The 18,445-nt window shown below is 44.1% G+C and overlaps 1 protein-coding gene across 1 annotated transcript in view; it reads right to left on the bottom strand.

Annotated features, from left to right (window-relative positions):
* Window positions 1-6,803: 6,803 nt before the first annotated feature.
* The window catches only part of BAIAP3 (BAI1 associated protein 3), a 2,154,334-nt gene continuing 2,142,692 nt past the window's right edge, over window positions 6,804-18,445 (bottom strand). Inside the window, exon 34 of the mRNA XM_069647200.1 lies at window positions 6,804-7,668. Coding sequence (XP_069503301.1) covers window positions 7,565-7,668 — 104 coding nt within the window. The 3' untranslated portion in view covers window positions 6,804-7,564. The remainder of the gene's footprint in view (window positions 7,669-18,445) is intronic.

Here is an 18,445-nt window from a genome sequence, read left to right as displayed (position 1 = left end):
GCTGAAAATTGCGCTCTCTCCCCTGTTGTTAAATCCCTATTCTCTGCTCCCAAGCCTTGTTCTTCACCCTATGCTTGTAAAGCGCTCTGTTGCGTCCCGAAGATGGGTCTGTACTCAATAAATACCCTATTCATAACAATATTAATAATAACTATTAAATAATAACTAGTAGAATAACTACTATTCTAAAGTGGCTCTTGCCAATCTATACATGAGCGTATGCATACCAAGTGTCTAATGTATGTTGTACACAATTCTAATTACCCAGGTGTACTTTTATACTACTGCAACTGGTCAAAATTCTGAAGGTTGTAGTTTCAAAATGTATTCTACCCTACAAAAAACCTAATTCATGACACTGCTTCAGAAGTAAGTTTCAACACTAGCCTCCCTCCAGAACACTTAGATCCAGCAATGCTGCACTTCAACAAGAAAGGGTAAGGAGGTTTTCTCTTTTTAAATGTGCCCACAAAACGGTGGAACACCCTATTGAAACCTCTCCACCTAGAACTGAACCACCTGACTTTCTGGAACCAGCTCAAAACGTGGCTTTGCGACCAAACACTTTGAAAGAAATGAACTATAATATCAACGACTAGAGACTGTGTGCCAGAAACTTGGACCACTTTGCGACAAGCAATTGCAAAACTCTTCTCACAACCATCTACAGGAAGCCAATTTGATCTGCAGGAAGCCAATTTGATGTATGGATACTCTGCTGCATGACACTGGTCTGCACCTGAATCTCAGTCAAATTTACAACCAAGAGCCAGGAAGAACACCAATGCACCTCTTCCCTCCCGCTTCCGCTGTCATCCCTCAACTATTTTCTCACTACTAAAACCTTGCATCCTTACACTACCCACACTCCTTCAGATGACTGACCAGGTGTAGTGCACTTAACAGACTCAGACAATAAAATCATTTTTTGCACTTCATAATCCGGGGGCTGTCCATACAGCTTACCTGCCCATTCCATATGAACTACAAACATGAAAGAGATTGTCATATTGACACACAGGTAACTTGTACTTCTGACCTGAATACATCAACACCACAGTTTTCTGTCTTTGCCTTCCTGCTATCCAACTAACACACCTTGTCACACCCAGGCCTCCTGGTCTGAAGGGTTGTCCAGAGCAATACCAGAGGTTGCGATTAATTCTAAACCTTCCAGCTATCACCTCTTTTGTTTTGCTGTAATCACACTGAGTGGGACCGGTATGCCCAGATGTGAGTCAGGTGCCTGCTGTGCCTAGAGACCCAAGCTATTCCTCACTGATGAGGCCAAAACATGTTTGGGGATGCTTGTGGTCTCGTGCAGAAGGGATGTGACCAAGCAGTTTGGGCTAGACTGCCCCTTTTGGGGTGGGTCCAAGCCTGATTTGAATATGGTCTTTCCCCTTTTGTACTGGCTTGGGAGGCGAATAACTATGGTCTGGAGGGTGGCCCAGAGCGATACCAGAGGTTAAGATGGATTCTAAACCTTCCAGCCATCACCTCTTTTGCTCCTTTCTTATAGAGCCATGTAGAGCGAGCCCAACAATATTGGCATATACAGTGAACTCTTTACATTAAACAACTCTAATTCTACCTTTGTGTTCTCCCCTTTGTTGTTCAGTGCATCATTATTTGGTAGCTAGGTTTATGCTATAAAACACACACACACACACACACACACACACACACACACACACACACACACACACACACACACACACACACACTCACTCACTCACTCACTCACTCACTCACTCACTCACTCTTGCTTGCGTAAAAGTAATCTGCCTGAAAAATAATTGCATGTTCTATAAACCCTGCGTTATCAAATGTCATTTTTCATTTCGGCAGTGTATAACTATGTGAATCTAATTGTATGTAAGCCTAAAAACCAAAGGCTGGCTGATTATTTTACAGCTGGCGTGAGGACACCTTGAGATCCAGCCCAAGATACGACCTGAAAAACGTAGACCCATGTTTACAGTCATGTCTTTAAATGCAGCTCATTGATAACTTTTCAGTTCCTCAAAAATGTTAAAGATGATGACGTGCATCAAACAAAGAGGAAACCTTGTCAACTGCCAGGAATGGCTCTGAGCACAGCTGTGCTGTTGCCAAATGGCAGGTTGGGTCCTAAGGCAATATCCACACACTGTCCACAACACTAGGGGCTGACTCCAGTCTTTTTATGACTAATAGAGCCACATTATCCGGGGTTTACAGAACCATCTAAAAACTTCTGGTTTATTAGGGACATGCAAGAAGGGAATAAGGAATGACCTTGTTTTCCTTTGAATGGTTCAGAAATCTGCCAAACGCCACCCCCCTTCCAGTAATTTTGTAGCCATTTGGCTGGTGATTTTAGAGAGCTTTCTCAGGCTAATGTCCTCTAGCATGTGGGTGGACCCCCATCAAAACTCATGATGAAGGGTGTACACCTGCAAATGTGATCTTCTGGGAACAAGTAAAAAACACAGATAAAGGGCATCCTGTTAGTTCCATTTTCCTAGAGCTTATCTGGCAAACGGAACTAATGGAACAGGGTCCTAGGAAAAAAACAGCTTTAAGAGGCTATCATTGGATCCAAAGGTTCATCTATTTTGATCACTACCAACTTGTCGGAGTTCAGGTTTGGACCACCGTGGACTCATTCGGAAAGGTGCCCTGTTGTCAAACTGAAACGGCGATGGTGCAATCTTTCTGGCGCTAAAGTATTTTCTTAAACGTTTTCAGTAAAGGGTGGATTGAGTAGACAACCAAGAAAACAAGTACAGGTGAGTGGCTGAATCAGTGTTGCCCTTTTATTCTTGGTGGGATGTGAGAAGCTCTTTCCTTTTCACGCTCTACTGACCATATGTCAGAAGTAGAAAGCAATGGTGCTGTACATTTTAAGAATGCTTTTTCAAGCAACATGCTGATGGTAACTGAAACAGGCTGCCAGTATGGATTGGTGACACTTGTGGTTGCTTACAGGTGGAATCCAGCCTATCAAAATGACACAAAGTGCCCACACTATGTATCCTGGATGAGAGCCTGCCAGTGCCCTTTTCTATTCCACCCAGCATGGAGATTTGTCTTCATGTTTCAATCATTCCAAAGCTTAAACATTGTGTTCAAGTTAAGAAGCCCTTGCAAGATTATTTGAATTATTACCATAAGAAACTGAGTGATATAGATCTCATGCTCCCTGTTCTTGGTGAATGGCATGATCCTGCATCTACCTCTGGACTGGAACCTCACCTTTCAGAAGGAATGGATCATTCCCCGTTTATGTATGAACTTTCGTATAGCAATTTAGCAGTGGGAAAGTAGCCCAGAAACACTCCACAGGTAAAAAAAAATAACAAAAAAAACCAGGTAGGGATGGCTTGTTCAGAATGGACAAGGTGGTGCCAACTTGCCACTCATTATGGAGGAGAAAAGTAAGCCAAGCAAGTAAAAACACTGCACGTTCCATTAACTGCTGCAGTGGAGGGCACACTCCGGGGCTATCTTTCTACTTTGTAGAACACTGTGGTATCCCTTTAACTGTATAGTATCTCAGCTGTGCATGACCAATGTGCCGTGAAATTCCAGGGATTTTTCCCCAGCCTTGCATCACCCATTGGGGATGCAGGAAATGGGTACTGCTGGGTAAAATGGGTGTTACGGCACACCCCATTGCATATCAGTGTACTGGGGTAGTAATTTGATTGCAACCCAGTAACACCCTGCATTTAAGGAACCAGAAATTTCTCCCTGGTTCCTGTTGCGAACTGCAAAGGAGCCTGAAGGCCATTGTGGAGGCATCTGGAGCAGGTAAGAAAACACCTGCTTTGTACGTGGATGTATGTATATGTGTATTATAATTATAATAACACATGTGAATGTCTGAGGGATGAGAGAGCAGCCAGTGTGTATTGTTGTGGTGTATTGATGAGCATGTGAATAAGATAGCAGTGTGTATGTTTGGGTGAACAGATGAACAAGAGAGCAGCGTGTGTGTTTTATGAATGCTCATGTGAATGAGATAGTGGAGGTCATTACAACCTTGGTGCTAAGTACACCAACTTTACCACCATGGTGTAAACTATGTTTACACTATGGTGGATGGCGGATTTACCGACCCATTCCAAGGATCAGAATCAGGTGTTAAGGGTTAACGGTGGCGTTAACCCTTCATGCCTGAGTTGTAATGAGGGCCAGTGTCTACGTTGTATCAGTGCACTTTTGAATGTGTATGGATGTGTGCATTCATGTGTGTGGGCTGGTGAGTGAGCACCTAATGGGATGGTTTCTATGTTGATGCAGCCAACATGAACGTGTTTTCTTTTAGAGGCTTACCTTTTTATTTCATTTATGGGCAAAGCCAACATGATGTCTTCTTACATAGTGGTGCACAGAGGTTATGTTGGTGCAGGCAGCATGGACATGTTTTCTTACACTGTTGGCACAATATTTATATTAGCATTATGGACAACGCCAGAATGATGAATGTTCTTAATGGGCAGACTGGCCTACTTTGTTGCAGCCAGTAGGGACATATTTCTTACTGTGGCATGGCATTCTGCCATTATTCGCATGGCCAACAGCTGTACGTATGTATATATCCACACGGCAAGCATGGACATGGTTTTATTTAGTATCATTACTGCCACTATGTGCAAAGCAAACATGGTTATGTTCTTACAAGAGAATACTTGCAAATATTGGTGCAGCCAGCATCTACTTGTTTGGGCTGCCAGCATGAAGATGTTTTTTTACACTGGCAAAATATTAGCATGGATTGCCAAGATCTGCTGGTCATGACTAGATGTAGTACGAACAAGGTTGAAAATTGAGCCTTCTTCGCTGCAGCCCCGAAGGCTTGGAACCTGCTCCCTTCCTCCCGAGTTATGCAGCCTGACTTCTCTGAACCTTTTCAGAAAAAAATTGAAAGTGTGCTTTAACATGCTCCATTTTAACCAAATGATAAAAAGAAATCTCATGGGGACATACCACTTCCCTCCACTTGCGTAAATTAATGGGAAATCTTTACACCCCTCCAATTAAAAGATTCACCAGGCATCACGGGCAACAGGTGCCATATTCCTGTTGTGGACTGGGAGACCAACCCCATCTTTTCTGACTTATTTGTGGTCGTTTGGGGCACTTCTTGTAAAGGCAGTTGACCATCACTTGTGTCTGTATAATGAAGAGGTAACGTGTTAATTGTTCAATGAAACAGTCAACACAGCGGCTGTAGGCTCCATCATATCTTTTCATGTATCCGAAAAACTCCCTCCACAGAGGGTTTGAAACATTGTTCCAGATATATTTTTTATGAAGTCATGTCCTTTTTAAGTTGTTTGCTAAAAATAGCTTCTGTGCCATCACATCGGTCCCAATAATTGAACTGCAATCGGTGGCAGAATTGGAGCCGTGCATTCCTTTTCGTGAGGACTGGGTGGCACTGGATGCTCTTCGGTACATAGTACTGGATTTCCATATCAACCAGGAGGTCCATTGCTCACCTAGTCTTTCCCACCTATTGAGTTCATTTTCACAACAGGTCATTTTCCAACACATGTTAATGACATACTGTTGAACAGTTTCTTGCATTTGAGAATGTCTCCCCATTCAAGAGTCCACTCAGCTAGAAGGATATGCCTTCTACAGTCTCTTTAGGATCTAGACTCTGAAAAGAAGTCAACCTTGCTGCCTCACGTTCTGTCTGCAGGTTGGCTGCAATGCTATGGTATGCTATGGCCTGATACCTGCTCAAAATCCACCTGCCAGTGTGCCATCATCCCTTTCCTGATCTGAATGCCCACATTTTGGAACTGTTCAGTATGAGGGAAAGTTATTTCTTAGTGCAGAAATTAACGCTTAGACTGAACACCAACCATCCAATAACCCACTCTCCCATTCCTTCATCCCAGGTACAAGGAAGAGATTATCCTGCACAAAATTGCCTTGTGTGTGCTTACAGTCTCACTATTTTAGAATCTTCCAGTATCGACAACGAGGCGTTACTCTTCCCACACATTGTGAATGGAGGGAGGATTCGAGCGAGTTTGCAAAACGCCCTACAGGAGGCATGCAACCTCTTTACAATCCTAGTACACAGGCTTAAATCTAACCCTTGCTTGCAGCAATCAGAATTCATTGCTTTCTTTCGTAATGTATTTGCAATGTATCGGCGGATTCAGCCCTGCTCTTCATGGACATGCATTTATCTCATGAAGAAAATCACACAGTTGCACTTGTTGTCCATGTTACTGGCTTGATCGGAGACGCCAAAAACCAAATGAACATGGGCCTTGTACCACTTACAGCTCCTCCAGAGTAGGGTTAGGATCACTGGTGGTCAGCGTAGCGAGGAAGTAACACACAGCCCTGGGTCAGCGTAGCGAAGAAGTAACACACAGCCCTGGGTCAGCGTAGCGAAGAAGTAACACACAGCCCTGGGTCAGCGTAGCAAAGAAGTAACACACAGCCATGGGTCAGCGTAGCGAGGAAGTAACACACAGCCCTGGGTCAGCGTAGCAAAGAAGTAACACACAGCCCTGGGTCAGCGTAGCAAAGAAGTAACACACAGCCCTGGGCCAGCGTAGCAAGGAAGTAACACACAGCCCTGGGCCAGCCTAGCAAAGAAGTAACACACAGCCCTGGGCCAGCGTAGCAAGGAAGTAACACACAGCCCTGGGCCAGCCTAGCAAAGAAGTAACACACAGCCCTGTCGAGAGCATCCGGTGAACACACCGCACCGACTGGGAGCGAATCAGGCCACATTGGGCGTAATGGAAAGCAAACCTTGCATAATTACAGACAGACAATCGGGGTGTCCGTGTAACATTTTATTAACTGTAAAATACAAATATAAAACATTGTAATCAAACATGTAAAACATACTTCACGCTTGCCGCACTTGTTGTTAAGGAAATGACAGTATTCATACATCTGCTACATTGTGGAGGTTCATGGCTGTTATAAAAATATAACTGGGAATGTGAAATGGTTACATTCTAGCTAGAATGAACAATACAAGTGTATCTTTATTGGGGTACTAGCCAGCTAGCCAACAGGTCCGCAGCAATAATGGGCGCACAACTGGTTTGTGCACTGAAGATGACATGACTACCGCGTGAGGATGTTCAACACATGTTTAATACCAGCAACATCTTCACTTTGGCCGTCGATGACGTGGCGCCGCAGCATATATCCTCTTAAAGCTCATTTTAGGTGGAATACAAAACCCTACACCTAAGGTTAAACAGGAAAATAACTACTGTACACACCGGTCACGGGTATAGGTTCTAGCGTAAGGTCTACAGAAACACAAGATCTGTTACATGTTGGATGGTACTGAAAAGGCCTTCCAAGTTAAATGATACACTGAAATAGCACAATTCTATGCCTATGATTGATAAAAGCAGGAACTCTTAAAAGCCTTAGCTTCCCATAAGCTGAACCTTGACCCAACAGAACAATAGATAACAGACATCTCAGGATATCAAATGAAAACAAATCTAACTCTAATATTTATTTTTGTTTTTATTATTGTCTTTTTTCTTAACAAATAGCGAAGATTCTGTAAAATAATTTAGTCTTCTTCTCCCATGTACTTCTCCATTTCTTTCAGCTTCTTCACAAAGTCCTGTGCTTCCTTGTCCAGTCTACCTTCTAGCATTTTCAGTATGGACTTCACTGGAAGAAGAAGAGTACAAATCAGTGAGAAAGGGTGTGCCACGCAGAAGAACCCACACATACAAGAACACAGATCATGCCTTTTAATCCCACTGCACTGAACAATGAGAAAAAACCCTGAGCTTCATTTTACTTGATCACGCACGGATGCAATTTTTTAAAACAATGTTTCTATATGTACTAGAGATTATGCTTAGGTTGAAACCACAATCAAGATAATTCTGTTTTGTCCAAAGATATGAAAATCTTTCTTTACTGGTCTCGAATTACAATAATTATTTAAAAATTGAGTTATCCGCCTGTCTATTACATTGGTCACTCTTCCTTTGCAGTCTCTCTAATGGCCAAGGTGGTGTTTTGTTGGGAGAATGAAGAGGGTTAGACGCAAAATACTAATGACAATAAAACATCAAGTCATTCGGGAGGATAACAAATAATGGATGATTCAATCTCCAGAGCAGGATTCTAGAAAATGCCAGACCCAGAATTACTGCAAATAGCCAATGGTGCTCCTAAAATAGATCATATTCAAGTTTATGCTGCTCAGATAATTGATATGCGTTCATACATGCGAGTGCCGTTAACACAATATCAAAACCCTGTGGAACAGCAAGTTTGGGATTGATCCGAAAAATATTCCCATCCGTATCTCACTTTAGCCTGCGAGATCATGTTATTGGAGCTTGGAACCTTACTAAGACACCTGAGTGGAAGCTTCCTATTGCAGAGCAGGTGACATGCACATATGCTGAATGTATGACCAACGTAGTTGGAGCATCAGCGGCCCTCCTGGATCACAGTGACACAGCCCCCACGCCTAGATGTTCTTTTCCCGCACCAATCAGGAACCAAACAGGAACCTTTTGCAGCCCTACTGCAAGCCATTTCGGCTTTGCAGACCGATATGACGGCTGCTTATACATTTATTCACCAGCACCTTGACTTTTTGCAGAAGGGCCGGCATCCCCCAATGCCAGATGATGATGATTGTGGCGAGGGGGCTGCCGCTGGTCCGCCTGACCCCCCTCCTGTTCTTCCAGCGGCTCCTGTGTATGTTCCAACGCCTTTCCCTTTGGCTGCCCCTGAAAGATTTATGGGGGATCCACAAAAGTACCAAACCTTTTTCACTCAGTGCAAATTGCCCTTTCTGTGTAGGCCCACAGTTTTTCCTGATTCAACTACCAAGGCAGCGTTTATGCTCTCCCATTTGGGCAGATTGGCTGCCACTTGGGCAAACCCACTCTTAGAAGGCAATAGTCCAGTGTTGTATGATTTATGTCTCCTGATGTCTAAAGTCTTTGATACCAGGTTAAAAGCCTAAGGCCGCACTCTAATACTCCTCGAATTCACTCATGGGAAGTCTGGATTATTGGAATACATTGCACGTTTCAATCAATTAGCGGCCAAAACCAATTGGCCTGAACATAAAAAATCAGCAGTATTTTACAGGGGCTTAAATGATGTACTGAAAGACGCCTTGGCAGTAGTAACGTCTCTTCCTGTTCACTATCCTGAGTGGGTGAATTTGGTCTTGCAGGTCGACTCGCGTCACTCGGAACACCGGGCTGAAATTCATAGGCCTCCACCTTTTGCTTCTGATCCTCCTACGTCACTGTCCTCTGTCCCCTTGTAGACCCCTCCCTAACAGATGCAAATTGGAGGGGTTTGTAGCCACCTCACTGTGGCTGAGAGAGAACAATGTTGTGTCACCAATGTATGTTTATACTACAGAGAAATGGGGCACTTAATTAAAGAATGTCCCAAAAGGCCGTAGAACTCAGTGGCTCTTTGAAGGGATCATCCCTGGATCAAGGGGTTTGGATTGAGCCTATTGCATAAGATTCCCCTCAAAGATATTCCTGATGACAAAATGCATTTTTCTTTTTCTGCTTCCCTTACAGCACCTGGTCAGGGGGCACATTGTGTAACTGTTCTAATTGACCCTGGTAGAGAAGTATGTAGAACCAGGAGGCACACCTATGTTAGGTAGGGGTAAAGGATAGTGAATGATTAAGAAAAAGTACGAGAATTTGGGGGTAGTCTTAAGGTGCGGTGGGAGAAAGGCTCAACCTTTGCATCTATCTTCGCATGCGCGCATTAGTTTGAATACAAAGTGACACATCAAATTCCTTGAGCACATGAGCATTCGACATGCGCCATGTTAGTGCTTGAGTTTATCAACATAGAGACGTGTTACACCCGTTCTACACATGTGCACTTTGACTCTCTAAACCGCGCATGTACGTGTGCGCGTCAGTAGCAACACAGTACTTAAAGACTGCTCTATTAGTGGAGTCACATCCTTGGTTTGGCAGATGGACCCACTGTGCAGACTCTGGTTACCTTGGGACACAGTCACAAGTACGTTTCCGTAGCAAACTCTCTCGCATTTGCTAACGAGGTTTTTTACCGATGGGGCATCTCACTTTTATTTCTTGCTCCCAGCAGGACTCGCTTCCTACTTTTTCCATGCTATTGAATTAAAAACTGAAGGCAGCCTTGCAAAATATCAGCCTCTTGGGGAACTCGATCACCCATTTTCAAAAGTGGAGCACTATAGATTTTTTCACAAGTAAGTCCTCGTTATAACTTTTATCAGAAGCACCAATATGCAATTTGGATAGGGCTTCCACTCATTCACCATAGTTATCTCTCTATTGTGTAGTTAGACTCAGTTTGAAGAATTGTGACAGCCGCTCAGTAGCGTCACGAGGGGAGACTGAACACATGTCTCTCTACCCTAAATCTTCATCTACCTCATACCCTAGAGGGTGAGTTCATCTAATACTGTGGTGCTATAAATTCTTTGCCAATGCTTACCTTCCTGAAGTATGAAATACTAGTTTGTTTGGACTTTTCTTTTCTCTCTTTTCTTTTTCTTGTCAAAACAAGATTTGCTAAGAATATGTGGAAAATGGGCTATGTGTTAGCTCCAACATAGATTGTTTGATTCAAACTAAATAACCACTAATGTATAGGGATTACGTAGGTTTTGAAAAAAAGGTTCTTGTATCCTGCATATGCTCACGAGATTGTTTGAGATTGATTTATCCAAGTTAAATATGGTCTATCATGCTAAATTATGGGTATTATGTTTTTGTCTTTTCTAGAAATGTGAGAAATGGTGCTATTGCCCCTGAAGAAGAGTGGAAAACTCGAAACGCGTTGGGCGGTATTATATATTTTGTACAATAAAAATGTTGACATTTTTGAAAATTTTCTGTCAAAGAAATGTTTTTTTTTGCCATAACAATTTATTTGAAAGAGCTATTTACATGATTCATGGAATTATTATACAACTCCATTAAGTTGTTTTTCTGTTGTTACAGATGATAGATAGTGTTCAGGGGACGGAAGTTCCCTAAAATTTGGGAACAACCACTTTTTGTCTAATTGACTCTGGTGCCATGGGAAATTATATTGACATAACTTTGGAAGGGCCTTTGGGCCTACTGGTTCTGGATAAGCCAGAACCCGAAACAGTTCAAGCCATTGACGGTTCCACCCTAACATCGGGTCCTATTCGACAACAGACCAAGTCCTTGTCTCTTCTTATACAGTCGGATCATCATGAACACATATTGTTCGATCTGATAACTGCGCCCCAATTTGGCATCATATTGGGCATAGCTTGGATGCACTTACATAACACCTTGATCGACTAGACTCAACACACAATCTGTTTTCATTCCCTGTTTTGTCAAGAACATTGTGGGGTAAATCAACTCTCCGTTTGTATTCCTTGTCAGGCTCTGGTATCGGTGGGCCTTATCATAGGGGCCATAACTCCCACTATTCTGACTGAAAACAACACATTTCTAGATGTCTTTGACAAAAAGTGGGTGGAACATCTGCCACCTCGCAGGTCTTATGACTGCTCTACATACATCAGGCCCGGAGCCAGAATACCATCTGGGAGGGTTTACTCACTAAAGCATAAAGAGGACCAAGTTCTAAAGGAATACATTGATAAGTCTTTGGCAAATCGAGATATGAGACCCTCTTGTTCTCCTGCTGCCTGTCCCATTTCCTTTGTACCAAGACATGAGGGGGACCTAAGGCCATGGGTGAATTAAAGAAAGGTGAACCAGATTACTATCTATAAAGAATCGATCTCCTATGCCCCTTATATTAGTTCTTTTGGACCAGTTACAACAAGCAGTTATTTTCACGAAACGTGACCTCAGAGTCGCTTATAATCTGGTCCGGATGCGCTCCAGAGACGAATGGAAAATGGCCTTCTGAACCAGACATGGCTTATTTAAGTACTTGGTAATGTCATTCGGTCTTTGGAATGCCCCTGCTACTTTCCAGAAATTAATGAAAGATTTGTCATGATATCCTGGATGTATACGTCGTCAGTCATCTTGATGACATCCTTATCTATTCTCCTTTGTATTCTAGTCACGTTCAACATGTCTCGGAGGTATTGCAATGATTGTACCAACATGCCTCGTACCCAAAGACCGAAAAATGTCTGTTCCATGTACGGGAGCTAGAGTTTCTCAGTTTGCTCCTTTCCGCCAAATGGGTCTCCATGATTTCCACAAAGGTGAAAGCAATCTTGCATTGGCCCGTCCCCACTTCAGTGAAAGCGTTACAAACCTTTTAGATTTTTCTAACTTCTACCAACGTTTCATTCAAGGTTTCTCTGCCATTGCCTTCCATCTGGCTCAGCTTACCAGCCCGGCGCTTCCATTTATCTGGTCTCCCGAGGCAGAACATGCATTTGATGCCTTAAAAGACGTATTTACTTCAGCGCCAGTATTGCAACACCCTAATCTGCATCTGCCAAATGTATTGGAAGCTGATGCTTCGCCATTTGCTGTGGGAGCCATCCTATGTCAGGAATGTCCAGCCACCAGAGTTTTACACCTTGTTGCTTTTCACTCTCATAAATGTACCCCAGCGTAACTAAATGACACTGAAACAGAAACAGAGTTGTTGACTATCAAAGCTATCTTTCAGGCCTGGAGGCACTATTTAATGGGTGCCAAATGTCTAACTTTGGTCTACACTGATCATCTGAACATTCAAGACCCCATGTCTTTAAAGTGTATCAATGATAGGCAAGCAGGTTGGCACCTTTTCTTTTCCGCTTTTGATTTTACCATCCTATACTGTCCTGCGGGGCAACACAGTAGGGCAGACTCCTTGTCCCGCATTTCAGGAGGGGACTTCTTGCCTCGATATCCAGATACGGAACTACCTTCTGACAGGCAATATGTCTATGCATCTCTACCCCTTCGCTTCAGACTACCATCAAGCAATGGTCTTCTTCCCATGCTAGTGATTTGGACGATATGAACATCAGTTATCAGGACGGACTACTGTATGTTCAAGGCAGGCTTTTCCTTCCCACATCAGACACCAGATAATAGGCTATAGAATGGTTTGATGATGCCAGGATCCATTGTCACCCTGGAAAACATAAGACCTTGGCTATATTGAAGTGCTGGTGTTGGTGGCCCAAGATGATGCAAGACACTATACATTACATCCTGAATTGTGCCATATGGGCCCAGACCAAGCATCTTTGAGGGAAACCTTTGTGATTGTTGTAATCAATGCAAATACCACACATCAAGGTGTATGATCACTCTAGATTTCATAACTGATCTTTCCTTGGTACATCACAAAGACACGATTTTGGTAGTGGTGGACAGCTTCACAAAGATGGCTCGTTTTATTTCTTGCTCTGGTCATCCTACCGCACCTGTTTTGGCTGACCCATATTTCTGCCATGTGTTCTGTCTCTTCGGTCCTCCTTCTGTCATAGTGTCCGATCGGGGCACTCAATTTACTTCCTGCTTTTGGTGGGCCGTTATGGCTCTTATGGGAATCGATGCACAGTTTTCCTCGGCCTATCACCCAGAAACCGATGGGCAGACAGAACGAGTGACCCAGACTTTCGAGCAGTTCCTAAGGTGTTTATGCTTACAACATCAAGAGACATGGCTCTTTGTTTTCTTTACGGCAGAGTTTGCATAAATAATGCTCCTCATCGTCTACTGGTTTCTCCTCCTTTTACACTTACGGTCAACACCCCCGTAGCCTGCCCTTGACTGATCCACCTGGATCCTTTTTTCCAGCAGCTGACTCCTGCTTTCGACATCTCCATGAAGTCCAGACTCTCGTTTCTTCTAATCTAACAGCGGCCCTGCAATGTTTACGTCTTTGTGCTGATTGCCCTCACAAATCGGCACTGACTTATCGACCTGACGAATTGGTTTGGGTCTCTACTCGTCATCTGAAAATACCTAGTTCTTGTGAGCTGCTTGCTTGTTTTGTGGGGCCATACAAATTCGACCATCCTACTAACTCTGTGGCAAATAGGCTAATACTCCTTCACATTCATCCTGTGTTCCATACTTCACTTCTGAAACCAGGTAGTCATGCTACTCACTTGCCTCCACATACTCCTCCTATCCAGGTGGACTCTGGTGAAGAGAATGAGGTTCATTCTATTCTTGATTCACGTATTAGCTGTGGTCATCTGTTCTTTCTCATTGACTGGAAAAGATATGGCCTGGAAGCTCTTACTTCAAAACCATCAGGGAATGTCTATGCTCCTCGTTTGGTTGCATGGTTCCACGATTTACACCCAGACCACCCTCTGGGCTCACGTGCCTTTGGGGAGGGACACTGTCACGCCCCCTACACCTAACCGTTCTTTTCTCTCACCAAATAGGCAGAGTCCTTCCCTCTTGGCAGCACGCTCCTGGAGGGTGCCCTGGAGGTTGCAGTACAGACTGCACAGGCAGAGACTACAGTCCCCTGCACGCTGTGCACAGACAAATACCTGCTCATGTGATCGGAATGCAAACGATGGATGTTTAAAGCACAGCGTTTCACGTCGATCAGCGATTCACAGCTGAATTCATGTCAGCTTTTGATGCCACCCGTTAACTGTACTCTGCTCTTTTGTTTCCTGCTCCTGCATTATTGGACCCTGGCCTTGTTCAATGGGCTGCCTCTGGAATAACCTTTTGAATCGGTCACCTTGCTGGATTGCGCACCCAGAACATTAATCCCCTGGAACTCTCTTGGATTGATATTGGGCTTGGATTTTGGAACTTTGCCCTGGAACTTTTATGTTTGGATTTTGGGCCTCAGATAATGGGCGGCGACTATGCTGGATTCCACAATGAGTTTTGGTTCCTGCCCTTTAAACTGTCTCAGAATCAGGATAGCCTGCTCCCTTCCCATCTACCATCACCTTCGTGCGGAGAGACACTCTGTCTTGTAAAGGTATGTGACGCCTTATAGACATTTGGAGTAGAGGGAAATTGCCATTAGCCCTCACACTGATATCTGCCTTTTGTATTTAAAGCTGAGGAGTATCTGGTGGGGCTTCCTGTTCCTTTTCTACCTTTACTACAATTACTCGGCCAGTATCTTATTTAATTTATTTTATTTATTGGGTATTTGTGTGTTTGAAGGCACCACAGGACAAAAAAAGGGGGGTACAAGGTAGAAGATAACAATAACGGTCCTAGGAGGCCTTGTGGCCTTGTGGCATTCGGATCGTGCAAGTGCAGTAACACGAAGTGCGAGGGTGAGGGGGGGGGGGGGAAGTGCCAGTCTGCACAAAATGCAAGGTACAAGGGTGGTAATGGTAGTGCCAGGTAAGGAGGGGGAATGCAAGTGAAAGAGGGGGTCCAGGAGGGGGGAAGAGGGCCACAGGGGCAAGGTGAGTGCTAAGAGGAGGTCAGGAGGACAAGTGCCAGGGATTGCAAGGGGTGAGGATCCACATATGGAGGAGTTTGGCGGAGCGGGGGCTGGTGCCCTGTAGAACTCTGAGGGAACCAGGTAGACAGTCACTGTGGCAGACGGGGGAATTAGCAGGGAAGGGGGAGCAGGAAGGAAGAAGAGAAAAGGAGGGTCTTGAGGAGCTTTCCGGAACTTAAGGAGATCCGGCTCAAGCCTGAGAGGGGCAGGGAGACCATTTCAGGTGAAGGCTCCTGCGGAGGAGAGAGATCTACTCCCACTCTCTGCTTAGAGAATAGTCTGATCTGCAGAGAGTTGCAGCCACCAGATTGAAGGGCTCTCGCAGGGAGGTATTTAGGGAGTGTGATTGATTCTCTCTGGCTGTTTCATTGCATTGAAGGACATTGGTGCATCTGGGACCTTGGCCAGTGACACACAGTTTCTCAGTGCAGAGACACATGGACAGCAGTATGGAAGGTTTAACTTTAGTTTGTTCTGCATACCAACCCGGTGTGATTGGTCATATGGCCTTGTTTACAGCACCCAGTGGCGGTTCAGCATGATATATTACCATATTTCATTTAGTATGGCATAAATGTACCCATCATTCCAACTGAGCTATATCCTACATATTGCAACTGATTTATAACTCACATAACATGTGTTCCTCATATATGTCAGACGATTTTTTTACCCAACGTATGTGCGCATGCTTTTTTATTCATGGGCTCATGTAATTGCATAGTTAGAAGGGAACCAATGGATCTTCTTCATCAATCGCCCAACCCCACTTAGTATAGGAATCAGTGCTATGCGATTGTATGAACTTATTTTTCAGGGTTTGAATACCTGCACATGTGCTTTGAATGCCCACAGAGTATGGCGTTTGTGCAAGAGAACTCCACTAATCGTCACTTCGATTGTTTTCTTCATATGTTAGTTATTAATATTTGTATTCGTTTTATTACACCCTTTCCACTTCAGGCCATTAAGTCCAGGACTCATTTTTTAACACTTATCCGACTGATCGGGTGCAAGGTGGAATTATTACTTTTTGTTTGCCTAAATTACATCGGCTACTTGCACGAAGTTGGTCAATAAATACACCCAGCTCTTGTATTTGCGCATTTAAAGGTTTTGTAATGTGCTTGCATGTCATCTTGACGTCATGTTGCAGAGCTGAGTCGGAATGAGATATAAGTTGCAGGATGGATTCCGTGCCAACAGATAAAAGGCAGGAAGTTGTGTCTTTGGTTCCTCATTCGACCTATTTCAAGGGTAAGCACTTCAAGGGCCTTTGAGGGGCTGATTGGGACCGCCCTTTCTTGGAGGCGATGGTAGTGGGTTTTTGCAATAGACATCTAAATAACGCCTTGAACAAAAATAATGAAACGGAAGGACAATCAATGTGGGTCACATAAATAGAAGATAATGAACCAATGTTATGGTATTGATTGGGGAAGAATGGATGGAAATGTCTTCGAAGTTTGGTAAATTAAAGTTCTCCTTAGTATATGATTGAGGTTAATCTTGGCATGCACAACCTGGAACCCAGATATAACTTTCGCATCTCAGCTCAACAGTTCAGCTGTATCTTCACTTTTTTTTTTCAACCTTTCTTTATTGGATTTAACATTTTCAGTAAACACAACCACATTCCCCATAGTATTCCCATACCCCTCCCCCACACCCCCCTCCCACCCCCCCGGCTCGTGGCTTCATATGGTCCTTATAGTATCGTAACGTTACATACAGCAATATGTACATTTCATCAATGAGTTTCCACCAACTTTGATGCTATTCGTTACCAGGAGTCTGTTATGGACTGTTCATGAGTATGCAGGTCTAGATAGTATTTCCGGAAGGGGGGCCAGTAGTCATAAGGGCGGGTGTTGGCAGGTAGTGATTGTGCATATCTCGTCTCCCTCTGTTCGCAAGTGTTCATATATTCCAGCCCCCCTGTGAAGCTGGGTGCAATACCTTCCCCCTAAGTCCAGGCAATCATATACCTAGCTGTCGCCGTAGCCATACCCAGTAACTTCCTTTCCGTACGGGAACCCTCCCCGACCAATGCCAGGAGCCATAATTCTGGTGTGTATGTGATGTTAGTATGTAGCATCACAGCCATAGCGGTCTCTATCTGTTCCCAGAACGGCCTAATACGTGTGAACAACCAGGCTACATGGTAGAAGTCTGCCATTTCCATCCCGCACCGTTTGCATGAAGAGGATCTCCCTGGATAGAATGTATGCAGTTTAGCAGGAGAATAGTATACCTGATGAATATCAGTCTGAATCGGCTGTTTAGTGACAAGTTGCGTGTCTGCATACAAATCTGTTTCCACGGTCCCTCGCCCAGCTCGGTCCCCAGGGCTCTCTCTCAGGTGTTTTTGTATGTCTGCTCCTTTGCTGCTCTCCCATTTCTGATCAATTTGTACAGGGTTAATACTAGTTTCTTGGTGGATAGAGGATTGAGTAAGTATTGTAGGATAGGATGAGGGGTTGGGGGCGGTGAAAACTGGGCCACCTGGACCTCAGCACCTCCCTGATCCTATAGTATAAAAGTATGGTGACTGCGTTCCACACCCCTCTGGCTCGCAGGGTTTTACATTTTATAAACATGGACCAGGTCGCCCAAGCTCTGGACCCTCAGTTTCTGAAAGTGGACTTGAAATGTTTTTTCATGTGTGAGTGGAATCCCTTGGATACGGTAAACAGGGAGATCTGGGGAGAAACATGTCTCAGCACCTACCAATTGGATGACCGAGTACCAGGCGTTACCTGTCACTGCTACGGGTTGGACCTCAGTCCGGGAGACCCGTGGCCGGCCAGCCCAGAGCAATCTCATTATATTGTCCGGGCTGGTGACCGTCCATGCCAGTTGAGCATATGGAGAGTCATCTATTGGGGGAGCCCTCCATCCCTCTATGTATTGGGCTTGCACGGCCAGGAAATATAGGGTTTATAGTGAAAATTTCAAAACCAATAATGTCAAAAGTCATTTTTTTGAGAAAAAAAATGTCGAAAAAAAAAATGTTGAATTTTTTTTTTAATGCTTTTTTTTCGAA

Source organism: Ambystoma mexicanum, chromosome 2q, assembly GCF_040938575.1.
Source record: "Ambystoma mexicanum isolate Mex_15411 chromosome 2q, UKY_AmexF1_1, whole genome shotgun sequence".
NCBI lineage: Eukaryota > Metazoa > Chordata > Amphibia > Caudata > Ambystomatidae > Ambystoma > Ambystoma mexicanum.
Note: the sequence above shows the minus strand (reverse complement) of the source record. Positions and strands in the feature narration are given on the sequence as shown.